At 35.8% G+C, this 19,161-nt stretch overlaps 1 protein-coding gene across 1 annotated transcript in view; it reads right to left on the bottom strand.

Moving 5' to 3' along the window:
- The window catches only part of SLF1 (SMC5-SMC6 complex localization factor 1), an 81,120-nt gene that overhangs the window by 51,147 nt on the left and 10,812 nt on the right, over window positions 1-19,161 (bottom strand). The window contains exons 2-5 of the mRNA XM_043593667.1: window positions 18,552-18,665; window positions 18,316-18,391; window positions 16,943-17,183; window positions 4,850-5,012 (exon numbers count right to left, since the gene is read on the bottom strand). Coding sequence (XP_043449602.1) covers window positions 4,850-5,012; window positions 16,943-17,183; window positions 18,316-18,391; window positions 18,552-18,665 — 594 coding nt within the window. The remainder of the gene's footprint in view (window positions 1-4,849; window positions 5,013-16,942; window positions 17,184-18,315; window positions 18,392-18,551; window positions 18,666-19,161) is intronic.

Raw genomic sequence — 19,161 nt, 5'->3', positions numbered from 1 at the left:
AGTACCTGACGGACATCTTTCAGTTATTCAGGAAGGTAAAAACGAAAACTATGAAAAAGGAATACCTTTCTTCCTTCCTATTCCTGGCATGAAAGAAAGAAGTACTCTGAATGTACAAGCACACCTTGAAGTGGGATAAAAGTAAATATCTGGCTTTAAATTTTACCTGGTTGACAATGGGAGGATAAATCCTCAAGCCCAGATCATCAAAAAATGTCTAAAATACAGAATGAATTAATCCCACATGGATTCCAGTAAAACACAATACTCAACAGAACATTCCATTATCATTAACAACTAGCAAGAACATACTGTTTTCTAATCCTGAATATATTTACTTATGTATCTGTTTCAGATGTTATACACTGATCTGTGAATTAAGATTTATAATGCAAGTACTCTACATAAATTAAACAATTAAAAATCATAACCTGATAAACCACGGCATATACAAGATTTTTAAAATCATCCATATTTTTAGAGCTAAACAAATGATCAACATATAATTTTCTCCAAACCACCAATACTCTAATTGGCTACTTTAATGAAATATATAGGAATTATTTTATTTATCTGTACATATTCATTTCTTAATTCTTTTTATAAATATTCCTTTAGTGCCAACTATGTACTAGGCATTGTGTTAAGTGTTTGTCTCCTATATGACCTAGGCAAAAAGGGTTATGTCTAGTCTCTTTTATACAGTATAATGCTATGTTCCAGATAGATGACCCAAAGCCTACTTATTCAGTAAATTATTCTATTATCTAGGAGGAGAGTAGCATAGTGTGCAGTAACAGTTGGCCTGACTTCTGATTCAGTATTTGATGCGGTGTACTATTTGGTACTTAGGTATGGATAGGCTCTGGTCTTCAAGTCTTATTATTTGATTCAGCCATGGCATTTACCACACAACGTGAATGACTTCATGAGAAGACATGAAGAATCAGAGAGGTCAAGTAGAGAAAGAGTGCTCTACATGGTTCTTAACTATTATTTATACTCTGATTCTTAAATGATGTCTCAAGATCTTATGATTGACTACTGGTTCTAGTACTGTTTACAGAATTAAGTATTTTTAATACCCAGAAAGAGACCAGGTGAATATCAAGGAAATCTATTAATATCCAAAATGAGTAAAGGAAAGGGAGTTCAAGAAAAGTCTTTTTACTGAGTGCTTGACTCTAAATTTTTGGTCTGACACATGCCAGTTGTAGGAGCATGGAAAAATAATTTAACATGACTCTACCTCATTTCACCAACTATAAAATGAGGCTATAATACATAGACACAGGAACATGAGGGGTGCCTGGCTGGCTCAGTCAGAAGGTCATTTGACTCTTGATACTGGGATCATGAGTTAGAGCCCATGCTGTATGGAGACTACAGGAAGGAAAGAAGGGAGGGAAGGAAGAATGAATAATGCTTAGCACAGAGCCTGACACATAATAATCATTCAATAAATATTAGTCCAGAGTAACATTTTTAATAGTTTTCACAACAACCAAAATGAGAAAGTATGAACTTTGATGCACAAAAAAAGAAATTCAGTCTCAGGTTAAATTACTTTCCTACCGTCAGAAAACTAATAAACTATACATCTGGGTCACAAATTAGTTGATCTGCCACAAAAAGTGTATGTTTTTTCTATTGTTCCTGTTATATTTCTCTTTTTACTTTCTTTCTTAGGCTGATAGTCAAAAGAAGTTTTAAGTATTCCTAAATATCTTCTCTTTTTTCGTGAGGCCTTCTTTGGGCCAAACAATTGAGATACATTAGTCACCTGTTTCTCTAAATACCTATCCCTTGTACTTAAATTTGCCAACGTACAATACACACTATACACTAAATGTAATTAACAGTTTCCATGTACTGTTTTCACCACTAACTAAATAGTAAGCACCTTGAAGTCTGACACGTGGTCTTATTTATTTTCCCTACTCCTCAGCACAGTGCCTGGTACATCAAAATTCTTCAATAAGGATCTATAAGCCTGAACTAAATAAACAGATCCCTGATTCTGTTACTCAGGAGCTTTCCAAATAAGTATAAGTAGGTTAAACTTTTTTTTTTTTTTTAAACAATTGGTTGTAACTTTCAACTCATTTTACATGGCAACTCTCAGAGGACACTTCAGAATCCAACTAATGAGGAATGTGATATGCTATAAGACAAAGTGGTAGAAGAAGATACTACAATGAAGGTAACTATTTTCTGATCATAAGTGATCACAAAATGCCTTCCTTATTTGGAATAAATGGCTATGAACTCCCAGCTGCCTAATCTAGAACTTATAAAACAATATATTCTAAAAATAAATCTAAGTTATAGATTATTTGCTACTTTTACTTGGTATACTATTGCTGCCTTATAATATTTCAACAACTGAATCTGAATGCTGTCATATTACTGCAGTAAAATAAGACTAAGACTATGGATAAAGCATATTAAATTTTACACTTTATTCATTTCTTTCCATAGAAAAAAAATTTATATACTTTTACCAAACTAGTTAAGAATGGCTTTCACTCTATTAACAGTAAAGGCTACCATTAAACTATTCAGATAGGTAGATCAGATAGGATGCTTCTGGCTGCAAGTAATAGAAAACCAATTCAAAGTAATATAAATAACACGGCCATGTTTTACAGCACAGAATGGTAATGTGGTCCAGGGCCAAGACAGGTTTTAGTGTTGGCTGATCTAGTAACTCAAGTATCTCTGTAAGGATCCACATTGTTTGTATATTTTGCTATCTACAAGGCTGGTTTATTCCTAAGGTTACCTCTCCTCATGGTCAAAAATTGGCTGCTAGTAATAATTTAGGTTACATTATTCCATGTTCACATTTAGCAGGAGCCAGAATGCCAGTGGTGGTCTTTTCAGAAGAATGAAGAAACTTCCCAGAAACTCTTACATACCACTCTTCATGTCTCATGGATCAAAACTGGCTCACATGCCCATTCCAAGAACCATCATTATCAAGGACAATGAGATCATCCATAGTGCAAGCAGATCCATCCCTTGAATTAAGGTCAAATTTCCAATCTACATTGCTGCTACTCAGTAGGGAAAGGTAATTCTAGAGTAATATATTACATCTACTCTTGGAAGACTCAGAGATATTTCATAATTTCTCTGTTTACCTAATAAAACTGAGAACCCATGTGCCAAGCTTCATACAAGATGACTGGATATAATCATGGAAAAGTCAGACATCATCTTGATGACATGGTTCTTCTGGTTTAGATGGGGAAAGCAGACATTAACCAAGTAATCAGCCAGCTGATTAATTACAAATGTGGTAAGAATTATAAAGCAAAATAATGCTATGAGGACAATTATAGGTGAACCTGTTTTAGCAAAGGGTAAGGGAGGCTTCCTTGAAGAGGCATCATTCTAACTGCAACTTGAATGATGAACAGACAGAAGGCACACAGGCACAGGGAGTGAGAGAATACCGGTGAAGGCTTTTTCAGGCAGAAGAAAGTTTTGTTATTGAGAGCTGAGTGCAGAAAAGTAGAGCAGGATGTGCCTTAAAGGCAGGACTGACAAGGATTCTGTGGGGAACTTTTAAGCCATTGTTACAAGTTTAGGACTATATCCTAAAGGCAATGGAAAGCCACTGGAGGGTTAAACAGGACAGTGACAGAATTAGAGTTGTTTTAGAGCATTTTGGCTGCTCCTTCTGAAGGAAGAAGAATGGACTAGGAAAAGGTTAAGAGTAATCAGTAGATTAGCAAGAGTTAAAAGGTAGAGTAAAAAGATGAATAATTAAGAGTCTATTCCAGGAGGGCAGGGGAAAGAGGATGAACTCAATATGATGTTAATATAGGAAGAAAAAAGCACAGTGATTTCAAGTGGTATTTAAGATAATAAAATCAATAGGATTTGGTGATTGACAAGATGTGGGGAATCAGGGAAAGGAAGGTTTCAAGGGTGATTCCCAGGTCTCTAATATAAATTATTAGGTAAAAGGTTATAGCATTTATTGAGATGTTAACATGCAAGGAGCCAGTTTTTCCTAGAAGATCAAAGTGTAGTTTTTAGACACACTGAGGTTTCTCTTTTACCTTGAGTGACCCTTCTTAAAAATTCTTATCTCCAGACAATTCCTTCTAGGACTGTTCCTATTCAAACAACTTAAGAAGTGGTATTTGCACAAAGTGGGAAGAGGGAGGCAGAGGAATAGGACAGAACAGTATTTCTAAATCCTTAGAAACAGCTTCCTCCTTTCCCATGGGAAAATTACAAATTCTTACGTGATACTACATGATACTGCTATTTTATTTATACTGACATTAAAACGCTAAAATTGTTTTGTAGTAAACATCACTAAAGCACTGAAAACTTTAACAAGCAAGATTCTTTCACATTTATCAGAAATATTCTCAAATATTTAAAAAACTGAGAGCTATAGCCTTTAAGAATATGTCATTTTAATCATAGCCGACCCTTGAACAATGTGGAGATTAGGGGCAAGAACACCTCCTGCCAAAGTTCAAACTCCACATATAACTTTCAGCCCCCCAAAGACTTAATAGCCTCTGTTGACCAGACACTGTACCAGTATGTAGCTAACATATTATTTTATATTTTGTATGTATTATGTACTATATTCTTGTAACAAAGCTAAAGAAAAAAAATGTTAAAATCATAAATAAAATACACTTACAGTACTCAACTTACTGAAAAGTCTGTTTATAAAGTGGATCTGTGCAGTTCAAGAGTCAAATGTATTTCTAATCATTGTATTTTTAAAATTCAGAACATAATTTTTAACATATTTCACAATATCAATATTTTATAAAATAAACACTCAAAAATGTTTACCATTTGTTTTGCTTACCTCTAAAAGAAAATCCCCTAGATACTGAATTGGATAAAATGGAGCTTTAAAGTTGTCTTTTTCTTGCTCAGCCTTGATTCTTGCATTACTGGCAATCACGTGAGTTATTTCACTTGGTGAGCTTTTTGGTAAAATAACATTTGCTTTTCCAGCCTCCAGAACTCTAAATAAAAATGTAAATAGTATAGAAAGTATTTTTTTAAAGTATATTCAGTCACATCATCTAAATCAATTACTTCCTTAGAGTAGGAGTAGAACTTTCTGAAAGAATTAAGTGCCCCTGGGCTATGTGAGTGTCATGTAGAATAAGTCCTATAGTGATTTCTTAAATTATAAGTTGTTCAAAGATGTTGAAGAAATCATGATATTCTTTTTGCTTATCCATTTCTTGATATGGGAAATATTTTTAAGAATCAAGAATACTGACTTTATTCCCTAAGGAAAAGTCACCTCCTTAAGTCCAAAGAATAATGAAAGAAGTTTAGGGATGTAGCTACCTCAGAAGGCAACATACCTCCAAGGAAATCATTCTAAACCACTAAAAAGGAACTACAGTTGCCAGCATTCTTTTAAAAAATTAGTTTTTGATTAACTTTTAACATCCCCAAAGTTTCATGAAAGTTCTACTTGTGCCTAGGATATAGAAAGCCACGAGAGAACACTGTTATTACCTAACAATAAGAAAAAGCCAAATAATCTACAGAACCTTTAACCTTTCACGAACCTATCAGAGAACTGAGGTAACAAGCCAACCAAGAAACTTAACTTTCCTTAAGAGTGATAATAATAAGCCCCTTTGTGAAGAGAATGGACAGTCAAAACTATTTCATTTTGCCAGGGTGCTAGAGAGAAGTAGCTGTCATAAAAGTAAGAATCAGATAAAATTCTAACAAATTTAAGAGTCAAGTGCAAGTACCATGACAATTTATAATATTTGGGAGTAAGTGACTCAAGCAAAGCCTGTAGTCAGTTGCAAGCTCTTTGCCATAGGCCTCTATTAAGCATTTATGAAAAAGAATTAGGGCAGATACCAATGGGAGTCCCTACTCGTAGCATAGGTGGCTCAGTGGGGATTGGCTGCCATCAAGAGATAGACCTAAAACTAGGTCCACTTCCCTGGATTCTTCTCTCATACGAGGTAACATCTTAAGTCATGTGGTTAAGGTAAGAAGTCTTATACTTTCAGAACCCAGGAAAAGATGCACAGCTTCTGTTGGGAGAGTGTAAGTAAAACCCATGCGCCTTTGGGAAAGGAACAGGAAAATCTCCTGCTGCACAACCCAAAAAACAATTCACTATTTCTAGATAAGAAACAGAAACAAAAGCCATCTGTCCCTGCAGAAGGGACAGAAAAAAATGCCAGCCAAACCTAGGTTCCTGCATCAATAGAAAGCAAAGATCTAATACTGGGACATAGGCTAGAAATTCTCTGTTGTCAAAACCCTAACAACACATACAAGGCAGAATTTCTCTGCCATGAGGGACTGAGACACAAATATTAACAAAGTCCCAACCTCAGAGACCAAGAACACAAAGAATGCTTAAAACTGAAGCATATCCAGGGGTGCCTGGGTGGCTCAGTCGATTAAGTGTCTGACTCTTGATTTCAGCTCAGATCTTGATCTTGGCGTCATGAGTTCAAGCCCCACATTGGGCTCCAAGCTGGGCATGGAGCCTACTTTAAAAAAAAAAAAAAAAAGAAAAAGGCTGAAGTCTTTCTAGCAGAACCAAAAACACATCCACTCTTACCCCCAACCAGCTAGATATTAGTAACAAGCAAGACAGGGAGACAATGATGACAGAGTCCTTCTGTGACCTAGCAATGCAGGGACTATTGAAAGCTGAAAGTGAGAAACATTGATTAAAACCCCTCCAGCAACCCAGGTTCCATGCCAAGGACAAAGAAACTGTATTCCATCTACTGCTGGAGTAATCAGAAAGGATGCATTGAAGTAACTATAGCATTAAGAAAACCCAGTGCCTGCTCAACGACTGACAAGATTAACTACCCATACTAACTACCTTACAGAAAAAGTAAGCCCATTGTTGGATAGAAGTATTTACCTCAGCCCCTATTGTACTGTGATATCTAAACATGCAATAAAAAAGACATACACAAAAAGCAAGAAAAACAAACCACTGTCAAGAGACAAAGCAATATAAAGCATAGAGAGATGATTCACTTGTTGAAATTACCAGAAAGTGACTTTAAAATAACTATGACTGTGGGGCGCCTGGGTGGCTCAGTGGGTTAATAAGCCTCTGACTTCGGTTCAGGTCATGATCTCACGGTTCATGAGTTTGAGCCCCACGTCCGGCTCTGTGCTGACAGCTTGGAGCCTGGAGCCTGCTTCAGATTCTGTGTTTCCCTCTCTCTCTGCGCCTCCCATGCTCACGTTCTACGTCTCTCTCTCAAAAATAAATAAAAATTAAAAAAAAAAAACAACACTAAAATAACTATGACTGAAATGTTATACAATGGATAAAGTGATCAAATTGCATTAAGAGATTAGGAACTGTGCATAGGGTACATTAAAAATGGTAGAGGGGAACCTGGGTGGCTCAGTTGGTTAAGTGACTGACTCTTGATGTCAGCTCAGGTCATGATCTCACGGTTTCTGAGATCCAGCCCAGGACCAGGCTCTGTGCTGACAGTGCGGGGCTTGCTTGGGCTTCTCTCTCTTCCTCTCTCTCTGCCCCTCCCCTATCCTCTCTCTCTCAAAATAAATAAATAAACAAACAAACAAAGAAAACAAAATAGTTTAAAAATGATCCATGATCCCAAGATCATGGAATCAAGGTTTGCCTTGATATCTGCACTGGGTGTGATGCCTGTTTAGGATTCTCCCTCCTGCTCCTTCTGGCAGTTCCCCACTTGTGCAGGTGTATGCACATGCTCTCTCTCAAAAAAAAAAAAAAAAAAAAAAAAACTGATAGAAATAAAAGTTACTGTCAAAACAATAATCTTTTTGACAGGCTAATGAACAGATTGCAAACAAATGAAAAGGTAATGAACTTGATGATAGGTCAATAGAAATTATCCAACTGAAAACACAAAAATGGGAAAAAAAGTTAAAAACAGAACATGCATAAACTGTGGAAATGAATTAAATGGTCTTAAACAAAGGTAACAGAGTGCAAGAAAAAGAACCCAACAGAAGAATTTAAAACTTGGTGGCTGAGAATTTTCCGTAGTTAATAAAAGATAAAAAAAAACTACATGTCCATGAAGCTCAGAGAACCCCATGCAAATGACATAAATAATTAGAAAATAATATACACACACCCACACACACACAAAAATTGCCAAAAAAAGGTAATATATTTTTAAATTTTAATTTCCAATTGTTCATCACTAGAATATAAAAACACCATTAATTTTGTACAGTGACTTATTATCCCGTCATCTTGCTAAATTCACTAATTAGTTCTAACAGCTTTTCTGGGTAAATTATTTATTATATGACCATACCTTTTAGAAATAACGACATTTTTATTTCTTTATATCTGACTCCATTCCTCTTATTCTCTTTGTCTTACTATATTGCCTAGCACCTGTAGCAAAATGCTGAAAAGAAATGATCAGAGTGAGCATCCATTTCTTCATTCCTATTTAGGGAGGGAAAAAAATCCATGATATGTAGTTTATATATTTTTACAGTTGTCAGTTTTGCACATTGAAGAGACAAAATTTTTAAAATATCTGAAGAATCTGCAATTATTAAAAATGGATACTACACTATGATGAAGTACACTTTATCTCAGGAATACAAATTTGGTTTAACATTTAAATTGGTCAGGGGAGGAGTTAAGATGGTGGTGTACTAGGCAGACCCTGGAAGTCTCGTCCCCGGAACACAGCTACATCAACATCACATCATTTTGAACACCTAGGAAATCAATCTGCGGATTAAGTGAAGATTCTGTATAACATCAAGAAGAGAATGTGGCAGGTATGCGGTGCGGAGAGGGGAACGGGGAGAGAGAAAAGCCACAATGCTGCAGGAGGTGGGAGGCCTTTTCACAGAGAGGAGAGAGAGTAGGTTGCTGGGTTTGCGCAAGAAAAGCACTCCTCCAAAACCACAGATGGGGGAATCAAGAGGAACTGACTATCCCAAGTTTCTGCAACAGTGGAGCTGAAATTCTGAATTTCTGGAAGTTTGTGCCATTCGCTGGAGTAGATCTGGGTGGGCAGCAGTGCTTCTGGGGAGAAAGACGGGAAGACTGGGAATGGACAGCATGATGGGGGGATCCCCTGGGTCACAATGGGAGAGAAAGTTCCCCTTCCTGGAGTACATTTGGAAGACTGTATATTGCCTCTACAAGGACAAAAGACCTGGCTGGCACCTTTAAGCAACCTTCCTATGACAGAGACAGAAGTGTGCACAGAAGGTGGTTAAAGTGCTCACAGCTTTTTGCTGTGCTTCTCTCTAACCTCCATGGGACTGCCCAGCCAAGGGACTACTTTCTGCAACAGAATGGCACCAGGCACATCACCGCAAGGAGGAGCAAGTCCATGCCCTGTTGCGTCCTTTAAGATTTGGAGTTTTGGGGTGCCCAGGTGGCTCAGTTAAGCATCCGACTTCGTCTCAGATCGTGATCTCGCAGTCCGTGAGTTTAAGCCCCGTGTTGGGCTCTGTGCTGACAGCTCAGAGCCTGGATCCTGCTCCAGACTTTGTGACTCCCCCTCTCTCTCTGCCCCTTCTGAGCTCATGCTCTGTCTCTCTTTCTCAAAAATAAATAAATATTTAAAAATTTGTTTAATTAAAAAAAGTAAGAAGATTTGCAATATTGAATCTCAGTTCTGTGCCAAAGATGAAACACAGGAGAGCTAGATGCTGGGCATGTCCACGGCCCAGGCATAGAAGGGTTGAGGGCAGGGATCTGATGGAAGCCTGGGACACAGAAGGGGAGAATGTACACTTGTGAGGGCTTCCTGAACAGCAGCAGGTGCAAGCTTTCCTTCCCAGGGACCAGAGAGCAGGTGAAGCCATCTTTTCCCACCCACCAGCATGGTCAGACTTCAGCAAGCAACATAGTGCTGCCAGTAGAGGCTGGAGCCACATACATCAAAACTCACTTTTCTGTGCCCTGTAGGGAAATCTTTACAAGAGCCGGTCTGATTGTTAGACAGCGCAGCTGGCCTCTCCCCCAGAGGACCAATAAAGGACCCCCACATGCACCAAGTCTACTGATCATAGAGTGCTCCAAAGCGTCAGCTTCAGTTCTGGTGGAAATAAGATCAGGCTTTTTTTCTTTCTTTTCTTTTTGAATCAGGATTATAATTTCTTTGTTCATTTGTTTTTTGTTTGTTTCTTTCCTTTTCTCGTTTTTTTGGATCTTTTTTTTTTTTTTGCTTTCTTTTTCTGTGGAATCTTTTTTTTTTTTGTCCATTTTATTTTTGTCCATTTTTGTTGTTGTTATTGTTATTCTTTTTCCTGCTCTAGTTTTTGTAGAAGACTTTTCTTTCCTTTTTTTAATCAGGCTTATTATAACAAATGAATCAAAGCACACCTTGTTAATGGTCCAAACACTCCCCACTACAAGCAAAGAGGAACTCTGCAAAGGACTGACCTGGGGAAAAGAACAGCCAAATCACAATAGCAGAGTGCACAGGGCATATACCAGAAACACTTCTTAAAGCGCCAGGCCCTGGACAGTGTATATTCCCCTTCTTAATATAGCATTACACTCAGGAGCAGAAAACAAAACAAGTTTTTATATACCATGTAAAAGACAGAAACCTAGACAAAATGTTAAGACAGAAGAATTCTATTCCCAAGAAAGATCAGGAAGAAACTAAAACCAGGGATTTGCCTAAAACAGATATAAGTGATATACCTGAACAAGAATTTAGAACAATAGTGATAAGAACACCAGCTAGTTGAAAAAAATCATAGAAGACTCCAGAGAAACCCTTGCAGTAGAGATAAAAGACCTAAAAACTACTCAGGCCGAAATAAAAATGCTATAACTGAGATGCAAATCCTACTGGATATAATTACAATGAGAATGGAAGATGCAGAGAATCAGATAGGTAAACAGAAGATAAAATTATGGAAAAGAACCAAGCTAAAAAGGAGAGGTCAAGAAATAAGTGACTCTCTAAAATGCAGTAAGATTTGTATCATAGGAGTCCCAGAAGAAGAGCTGGAAAAAGGGATAGAAAGTTTATTTGACCAAATTATGGCTTAGAACTTCCATAATCTGGGGAAGAAAACAGGCATTATTCAAGTATAAGAGACAAAGAGAACTCCCCTTGAAATCAACAAAAAAAGGTCAACACCAAAACATACATTATAGTGAAACTTAGAAAATAAAAAGATAAAGAGAGAACTCTGAAAGTAGCTAGGGACAAAAGGTCCTTAACAGACAAAGGTAGACACACATAAGGTGAGCAGCAGACCTATCCACAGAAGCTTGTCAAACCAGAAGGGAGTAGCATGATACACATAACATGCTAAAGGGGAAAAATATGCAACCAAAACAATACTTTATCCAGCAACGATATCATTGAGAATAGAAGGAGAGATAAGGAGTTTCTAAGACAAGCAAAAACTAAAGTTCTTGAACACTAACCAGCTCTGCAAGGATTATTAAAGGGGACCCTTGGAGCGGGAAAGAGACCAAAAGCAACAAGGACTAGAAAGGAACAGAGACAATCTATAGGCACGGTGACTTTACAGGGAATACAAAAGCACTAAATTCATATCTATCAATAGTTATTCTGAATATAAATGGACTAAATTCTCCAATCAAAAGACACAGCATATCAGAATGGACAAAAACAACAAGACCCAACTATATGCGCTTACAAGAGACTTATTTTACACCCAAAGACACCTTCAATTTGAAAGTGTGGGGGAGGGGGGATGGAGAACCATTTATCATGCTAATGGATATCAAAAGAAAGCTGGAGTAACCATACTTAGACAAACTAGATTTTGAACAAAAGACTATATAAGAGATGAAGAAGGGCACTATGTCATAATAAAGGGGTATATCCAACCAGAAGATCTAACAATTGTAAATACTTATGCCCCTAAATTGAAAGCAGCCAAATGTATAAATGAATAACAAAGAAATTCATCGATAATCACATAATAGCAGGGGATTTTAACACCCCACTTACAGCAATGGACAGATCATCTAAGGAGATCAACAAGCAAATAATGGCTTTGAATGACACACTGGACCAGATGGACTTAACATATATTCACAACATTTCACCCTAAAGCAGCAGAATACAAACTCTTTTTAAGTGCACATATTCTCCAGAATAGATTCACACTGGGTCACAAATCAGGCCTCAACCAGTACAAAAAGACTGAGATCATATCAGGCATATTTTCAGACCACAACGCTATGAAACTTGAAGTCACTCATGAGAAAAAATTTGGAAAGACCACCAATACATGGAAGTTAAAGAACATCTTATTAAAGAATGAATGGGTTAACCCAGAAAATTAAAGAAGAAATTAAAAAATACATGAAAGCCAAAGAAAATGAAAACATGACAGTCTAAAACCTTTGGGATGCAGCAAAGGCGGTCCTAAGAGGGAAGTATATAGCAATTCAGGCCTTCCTCAAAAAGGAAGCAAAGTCTCAAATACACAACCTAGCCTTACACCTAAAGGATGTGGAAAAATAACGGTAAATGAAGCCCAAAACCAGCAGAAAAAGGGAAATAATAAAATTTAGAGCTGAAATAAATCACATAGGAATAATTAAAAAAAAAAAAGGTAGAACAGATAGATAAAACTAATAGCTGGTTCTTGAACAGAACCATAACCAGTAAAGAAATTCAATCAGTAATCAAAAATCTCCCAACAGACAAGAGTCCAGGGCCAGATGACTTCCCAGGGAATTCTACCAAACATTTAAAGAAATACTACCTATTTTTTCAAAACCATCCTAAAAAACAGAAACAGAAGGAAAACTTCCAAACTCATTCTATGAGGCCAGTATTTCCTTGATTCCAAAACCAAAGAAGTCACTAAAAAGGAGAATTACAGACCAATATCCCTGATGTACATCAAAACAAAATTCTCTACAAGATACTAGCAAGTCCAAGAGTACATTAAAAGAATTATCATAAATCAATGTCATATATTAATAAAAGAAACGATAACCAAATGATCCTCTCAATAGATGCAGAAAAAGCATTTGACAAAATATAGCATCCTTTTATTCGTAAACACCCTCAAGAAAACAGGGATAAAAGGAATGTATCTCAACATCATAAAGGCCATAATAGAAAGACTAACAACTACTCTCATCTTCAGTGGGGAAATCCTGAGAGCTTTCTCCCTAACGTCAGGAACAAGAAAGGGCCATCCACTCTCACCAGTGTTGTTCAACATAGTACTAGAAATCCTAACCTCAGCTATCAGACAACAAAAAGAAAAGGCATTCAAACTGGCAAGGAAGAAGTCAAACTCTCACTCTCTGCAGATGACTTGATCCTTTATCTGGAAAACCTGAAAGACTCCACCAAAAAATTGCCAGAACTGATACACGAATTCAGCAAAGTGGCAGGATACAAAATCAATGTGCGAAAATTTGCTGCATTTTATACACCAATAATGAAGCAGCAGCAGGAGAAATTAAGGAATTGATCCCATTTACAACTGCACCAAAAACCTTAAGACTAGGAATAAATCCAACCAAAGAGGTAAAAGATCTGTACTATGAAAACTATAGAACACTTATGAAAGAAACTGAAGATGACACAAAGAAATGGAAGAACATTCCACGCTTATGAATCAGAAGAGCAAATATTGTTAAAATGTCTATACTACTGAAAGCATTCTACACATTCAGTGCAATCCCCAGTGTAAAATACCAGTGCAAATCCCCAGTGCAAAATACCACCAGCATTTTTCACATACCTAGAGCAAACAATCCTAAAATTTGTATGGAACCAGAGAAGAACCTGAATAAGCAAAGTTATGTTGAAAAAGAAAACCAAAGCTGAAGGCATCACAATTCCAGACTTCAAGTTACATCACAAAGCTGTAGTCATCAAGACAGTATAACACTGGCACAAAAACAGACACAGAGATCCACGGAACAGAATAGAAAACCCGGAAATACACTCACATCTATATGGTCAACTCATCTTCGACAAGGCAGGAAAGAATATCCAATGGGAAAGATAGTCTCTTCAACAAATAGTGTTGGGAAAACTGGACAGCAACATGCAAAGGAATGAAATTAAACCACTTTCTTATACCACATGCTAAAATAAATTCAAAATGGATCAAAGACCTAAATGTGAGACAGGAAACCATCAAAATCCTACAGGAGAGCAAAGGCAACCATCTTTTTGACCAGAGCTGTAGCAACTTCTTACTAGACACATCTCCAGAGGCCAGGAAAACAAAAGCAAACAAACATGAACTAGTGGGACTTCACCAGGATAAAAAGTTTCTGCACAGCTAGGAAACAATCCATAAAACTAAAAGGCAGCCTAGAGAATGGGAGAAGATATTTGCAAATGACATTATCTAGTAAAGAATTAGTATCCAAAACCTATAAAGAGCTTATCAAACACCCCCAAAAAACCAAAAAATCCAGTAAAGAAATAGGCAGAAGACATGAATAAATACTTCTCCGAAGAAGACATACAAATGGCTAACAGCCACATGAAAAAATGTTCAACATCACTCATCATCAAGAAAATACAAATCAAAACCACAATGAGATACCACCTCACAACTATTGGAATGGCTAAAATTAATAACTCAAATCAAGAGATACTGGCAAAGATGTGGGAAAAGGGGAACCTGCTTACCTGTTGGTGGGAATGCAAACTGGCGCAGGCATTCTGGAATACAGTATGGAGGTTCCTCAGAAAGTTAAAGCTAGAATCACGCTATGGTCCAACACTTACACTACTAGGTATTTATCTAAACGATACAAAAATACTGATTTGAAGGGGCACATGCACCCCAATATTTATAGCAGCACTATAAACAATAGTCACATTATGGAAAGAGACTAAATGTCCATCAACTGATAAATGGATAAAGAAGATCTGGTAAACACATACAATGAAATATTACCCAGCCATTAAAAAGAATGAAATCTTGCCACTGCAAGGACATGAATGGAACTACAGTATATTATGCTAAATGAAGCAAGTCAGTTAGAGAAAGACAAATATAATTTCACTCATATGTGTGTGGCATTTAGGAGACTAAACAGATTAACGTAGGGGAAGGGAAGGAAAATAAAATTAAGATAAAAATAGGGAGAGGCAAACCATAAGAGACTCTTAACTAAGGAGAACAAACTGAGGGGTGCTGGAGGGGAAGTAGGAGGGAGGATGGGCTAAACGGGCTAAGGAAGGCACTTGTAGGGATGAGCACTGGGTGTTATCTGTAAGTGATGAATAACTAAATTCTATTCCTGAAACCAATACTACACTGTATGTAACTAACTGGAATTACATATAATCAAAATAATTTACCGTATTAACAGAGTAGAGGAAAAATGCTGATTATCTCAACAGATGCAACAGCATATCTTCAATATTTATATCATGAAAACTGTAATATCTTAATGACAGAATCAAAGACTTGGAGAGATATGGTGTATATAGGTAGGACAACTCAGTATTGTTAAGATCTCAATTCTTCCCAATTTGACCTATAGATCCAATAAAATCCTAATCAGAATCCCAGCTGTTTTTTTTTTTTTTTTTGTAGGAATTGACAAGGTGGTTCTAAAATGTATAAGGAAATAAATATTCCAGAATCACCAAAAACATTTTGAGTAAGACAAATTTGGAGGACTCGCTCCACCTGACTTCATGACTCATTATAAAGCTACAGGAACCAAAACTGTGTGTTTTTGGTATAAGGCAGACACAGACACCAGTGGAGTAAAAAGCCCAGAAATACACAACTACAGTCAAGTGATATTTGGACAACAGTGTCAAAGTAATTGCACAGCAACTGAAATCTTACACAACTTCAGAAAATAGTTTGGCATTTTCCTATAATGTTAAATATACAACTGCCATCTCAGTCAGCAATTTCATTCTTGGTATTTACCCAAGAGAGATAAAAACAAATATACATGAAGACTTGTACTCAAATGTTCATGGCAGCTTTGTTTATATTAGCACAAATGAAGAAAACAAAAACAAAGACAAAAAACAAATGTCTATCAATGGGTGAATAAACAGCAATACATCTGCTAAGTGAAATACTACTAAGCAACAAAAAGTAATGAACCTGGATGATACAATAACCTGGATGAATCTCAAAAATAATGAGTTAAGCAAATGAAACTATATCAAAGGAGTATATACAGAATTCCATTCACATAAACTTAAAAAAAAAAAAAAGACAAATTTAATGTGTGGTGGGTGACACAAAGGAAGTTAATGGTTGTCTTACATTGGTGGGGCAAAATTAAATGTGCAATGACACAAGGGAACATTGTAGAATTACATAATTGTTACAGATCTTGACAGTAGTGTGGGTGTGGGTGTGTGGGGGAGGAAACATGGGTATATAAATTTGTCCAAATTCATCAAAATGTATACTTAAAATGTATACATTTTACTTACCTATAAATAAAACTTCTGTACAGGTGACAAAAGGCCCTTGCATCACCCCTAATAGTTATCACAGTCCCAGAATACAGTTTACTCAGAAGACTTTTAAAAATATGATGTAAAAAACAGGAAGAAACAAAGGAAACAGTATGAACCATGAAGCCTGCACTATATAGACCCAGAAAAAGCCTCGGTAATACTTATGAAAATTTAAATTTCTTCAAAACTAAAATCAAAATCTTTTAAGTTTTATTTTGCTTGAGTTACCCAAAACAAATAACATGGAAAGTTAAACAGAAACCCCAAGAGTAATCTAAATCAATACTATAACATAGATTTTGTTCTAGTAGACACATATACTTAAATGTACATAACGACTTAACTCTGAGTTTAAAGAGTAAATCATCATGGCTCAATTGGACTAAATCACAAATTTCAAAGAAATTCAAAAAGGTATTCATGCAAACCAAAATTGGTTTTTTTTGTTCATTGCTTTAGCTTTCATGAGATTGAACTCATCTTACCTTACAAGAGAATCACTTCGTTTATCAGCTCTAACAAGGAGGACAACTTTCCATCTATGGAAGGCTCCTGGAGCACCAGTGCGTTTCAGCTCTTCACGCCATCTTTTAGGTGCAGATTGCATTTGAGGCGAATAATGAGAGTCTTTTTCAATTTTATAGCCCCATTCATAAGTTGTTTCATCAAGCCATCTGCCACTTTTGGCACTATGAATTATGTAGTCCTTAGTTAGTACCCACTTTCCTAGAAAGCAAATCAACTGTCAGTCACAAAATAATTTTGGTTCTAATGAATGGTAAACAATAAGGACTAAATATCAAATAAAGTTTGACCTTTTTCAACATGAGACCTTTAGGCTATGTTGCCAACACGATCTTTGAATTATGTTTGTTTCCCCAAATTTTTGGTAGAGGGTTACAATGTCACTGAACATTGTATGTAATTTTTCCCATAATAATTCTAAGTCTAAAAACATTACTGAAGAAAATACAAACCCAAGGCTTAATAAAATACATGTGGAATTAAATTATGTCTACTATTACTATTCACCAATTTGGCTGAGATTTATATTTTTCCTCCTATGCTAATAACTTTTGCAATGATGTTTACAGCAATGTTACATTTTGTAAAAGAAATTTACAAACACTCTTGCACCTTCTTTAACTGGGCATCAATAATTGTTTTCAACAGCATGGACAGTATAGGTTTTCATTTTCAGATATAAAAATAAATCCAAGTATCCTTTTGGTGAGTTACTCTAAAAAATAATAAATTTACTGGCATTATATATAATTTTTTTCTGAAAATTAGTGGACTGATGACATGCCAGATCAATCACAGTAAAAGAAACAATAAAAGGAACATCAAGGATGACAAAGATAGAAGGGAGGACACTAAATCCCAAGTTGGACTTACGGAATTAAAATCTTAGAAAAACAAAACAGCATGATCATTGCTTCATAGCATGGGTGGGAACAGAGGCAGTAGAAGGAGAACAAAGTCTCTTTTCAACGACAGATCAAAGAAAACTTGACTAGAACAGTTCACTGAAGCTTCAAGAAAAGCTTTTTTTTTTTTTTTTTTGGCATTTTGTGCCTATCTTTTTTGTTAATTTTTTTTTTTTCTGACATAAAACATTTATGTAAGACACTAAGTCTTTGGTAAAGTTAAGGATTTATGCCTCTTTGATACATTTTCGTGTGTTACAAAGTTTTCCTTAGAAAAATAAAACAAAAAAATATTATAACATATTTTCAGAAAAATATCAGGAAAAACCACATTTATTTGATATAATAAGCATACTATCTTTTGGTGATGAAGGTACTTCTTTTTTCACATGAAGATTTTCATTCAAGGAGGAAAGTAGTTAATTTACCTGCTGCACAAGCTGCTAAAAACTTTTCACTTTTACACAAGCGTTCAGCTATAAGATGTGTACAATTTTTGTATTTCTGGAAGAAAAAAATCCAAGTGAAGAAACGTTACTAAAGTAAGATTTCCTTTATAGCACATTTATTTTATTCTTATAATATCAGGAGGACATTTTGTCATTCTTAGGCCAATATTATTTTTCAATTCTATTTTAAATAGTTGGTAAGTTTCTGTACTCACCTCACTCTTAATAAAAGTGCAATCTAGTTTTAAAAGCAATTTGCCTAGAGCTTCCTTTTCTTCCATCTTAAATCCCGTCATCTGGATGATATGCTTTGGAGCACCATCTTCCATCTAACATATATACACATAAAGATAAAATATGTTAAAGATATTATTCACAGGATTGACATTATTTTTTTAACTATGAGTGCAAAAATAAAAAAAATAAAACTTAAACATAAAAAGAATTAAACATCTAAGGCTATACTGTCAATACCACTGTTAAGATTGCTTATGTTCAATAGAAATTGGTTTATAAAGTTATCTTCTCAAAATACAACTGTAAATAGATTTTTTTTTTCTATCTTGAACACTGAAAGTTTCCATCAGAACATCACTTGACACTAAAACACTGATGAATGAATACAATTCTTCAGAAGGGGATATTTAAACAATATTAGTATAATAAAACTAGCTTCGTTTTAAAAGCACTCTTTTTGTTAAGGTCTTATGCAACAAGTACAATATGGACAATGAAACCTAATCTTACCTTATAACAATTTTTAAGGTGCTTATGGATATATATTGAGAGTATGTGTAAGTAAGTAGAGATGATAAAACTTATGGT

This window comes from Prionailurus bengalensis, chromosome A1 (genome assembly GCF_016509475.1).
Source record: "Prionailurus bengalensis isolate Pbe53 chromosome A1, Fcat_Pben_1.1_paternal_pri, whole genome shotgun sequence".
NCBI lineage: Eukaryota > Metazoa > Chordata > Mammalia > Carnivora > Felidae > Prionailurus > Prionailurus bengalensis.
The sequence above is the reverse complement of the archived record's forward strand: the minus strand, read 5'-3'. Positions and strand labels throughout refer to the sequence as shown.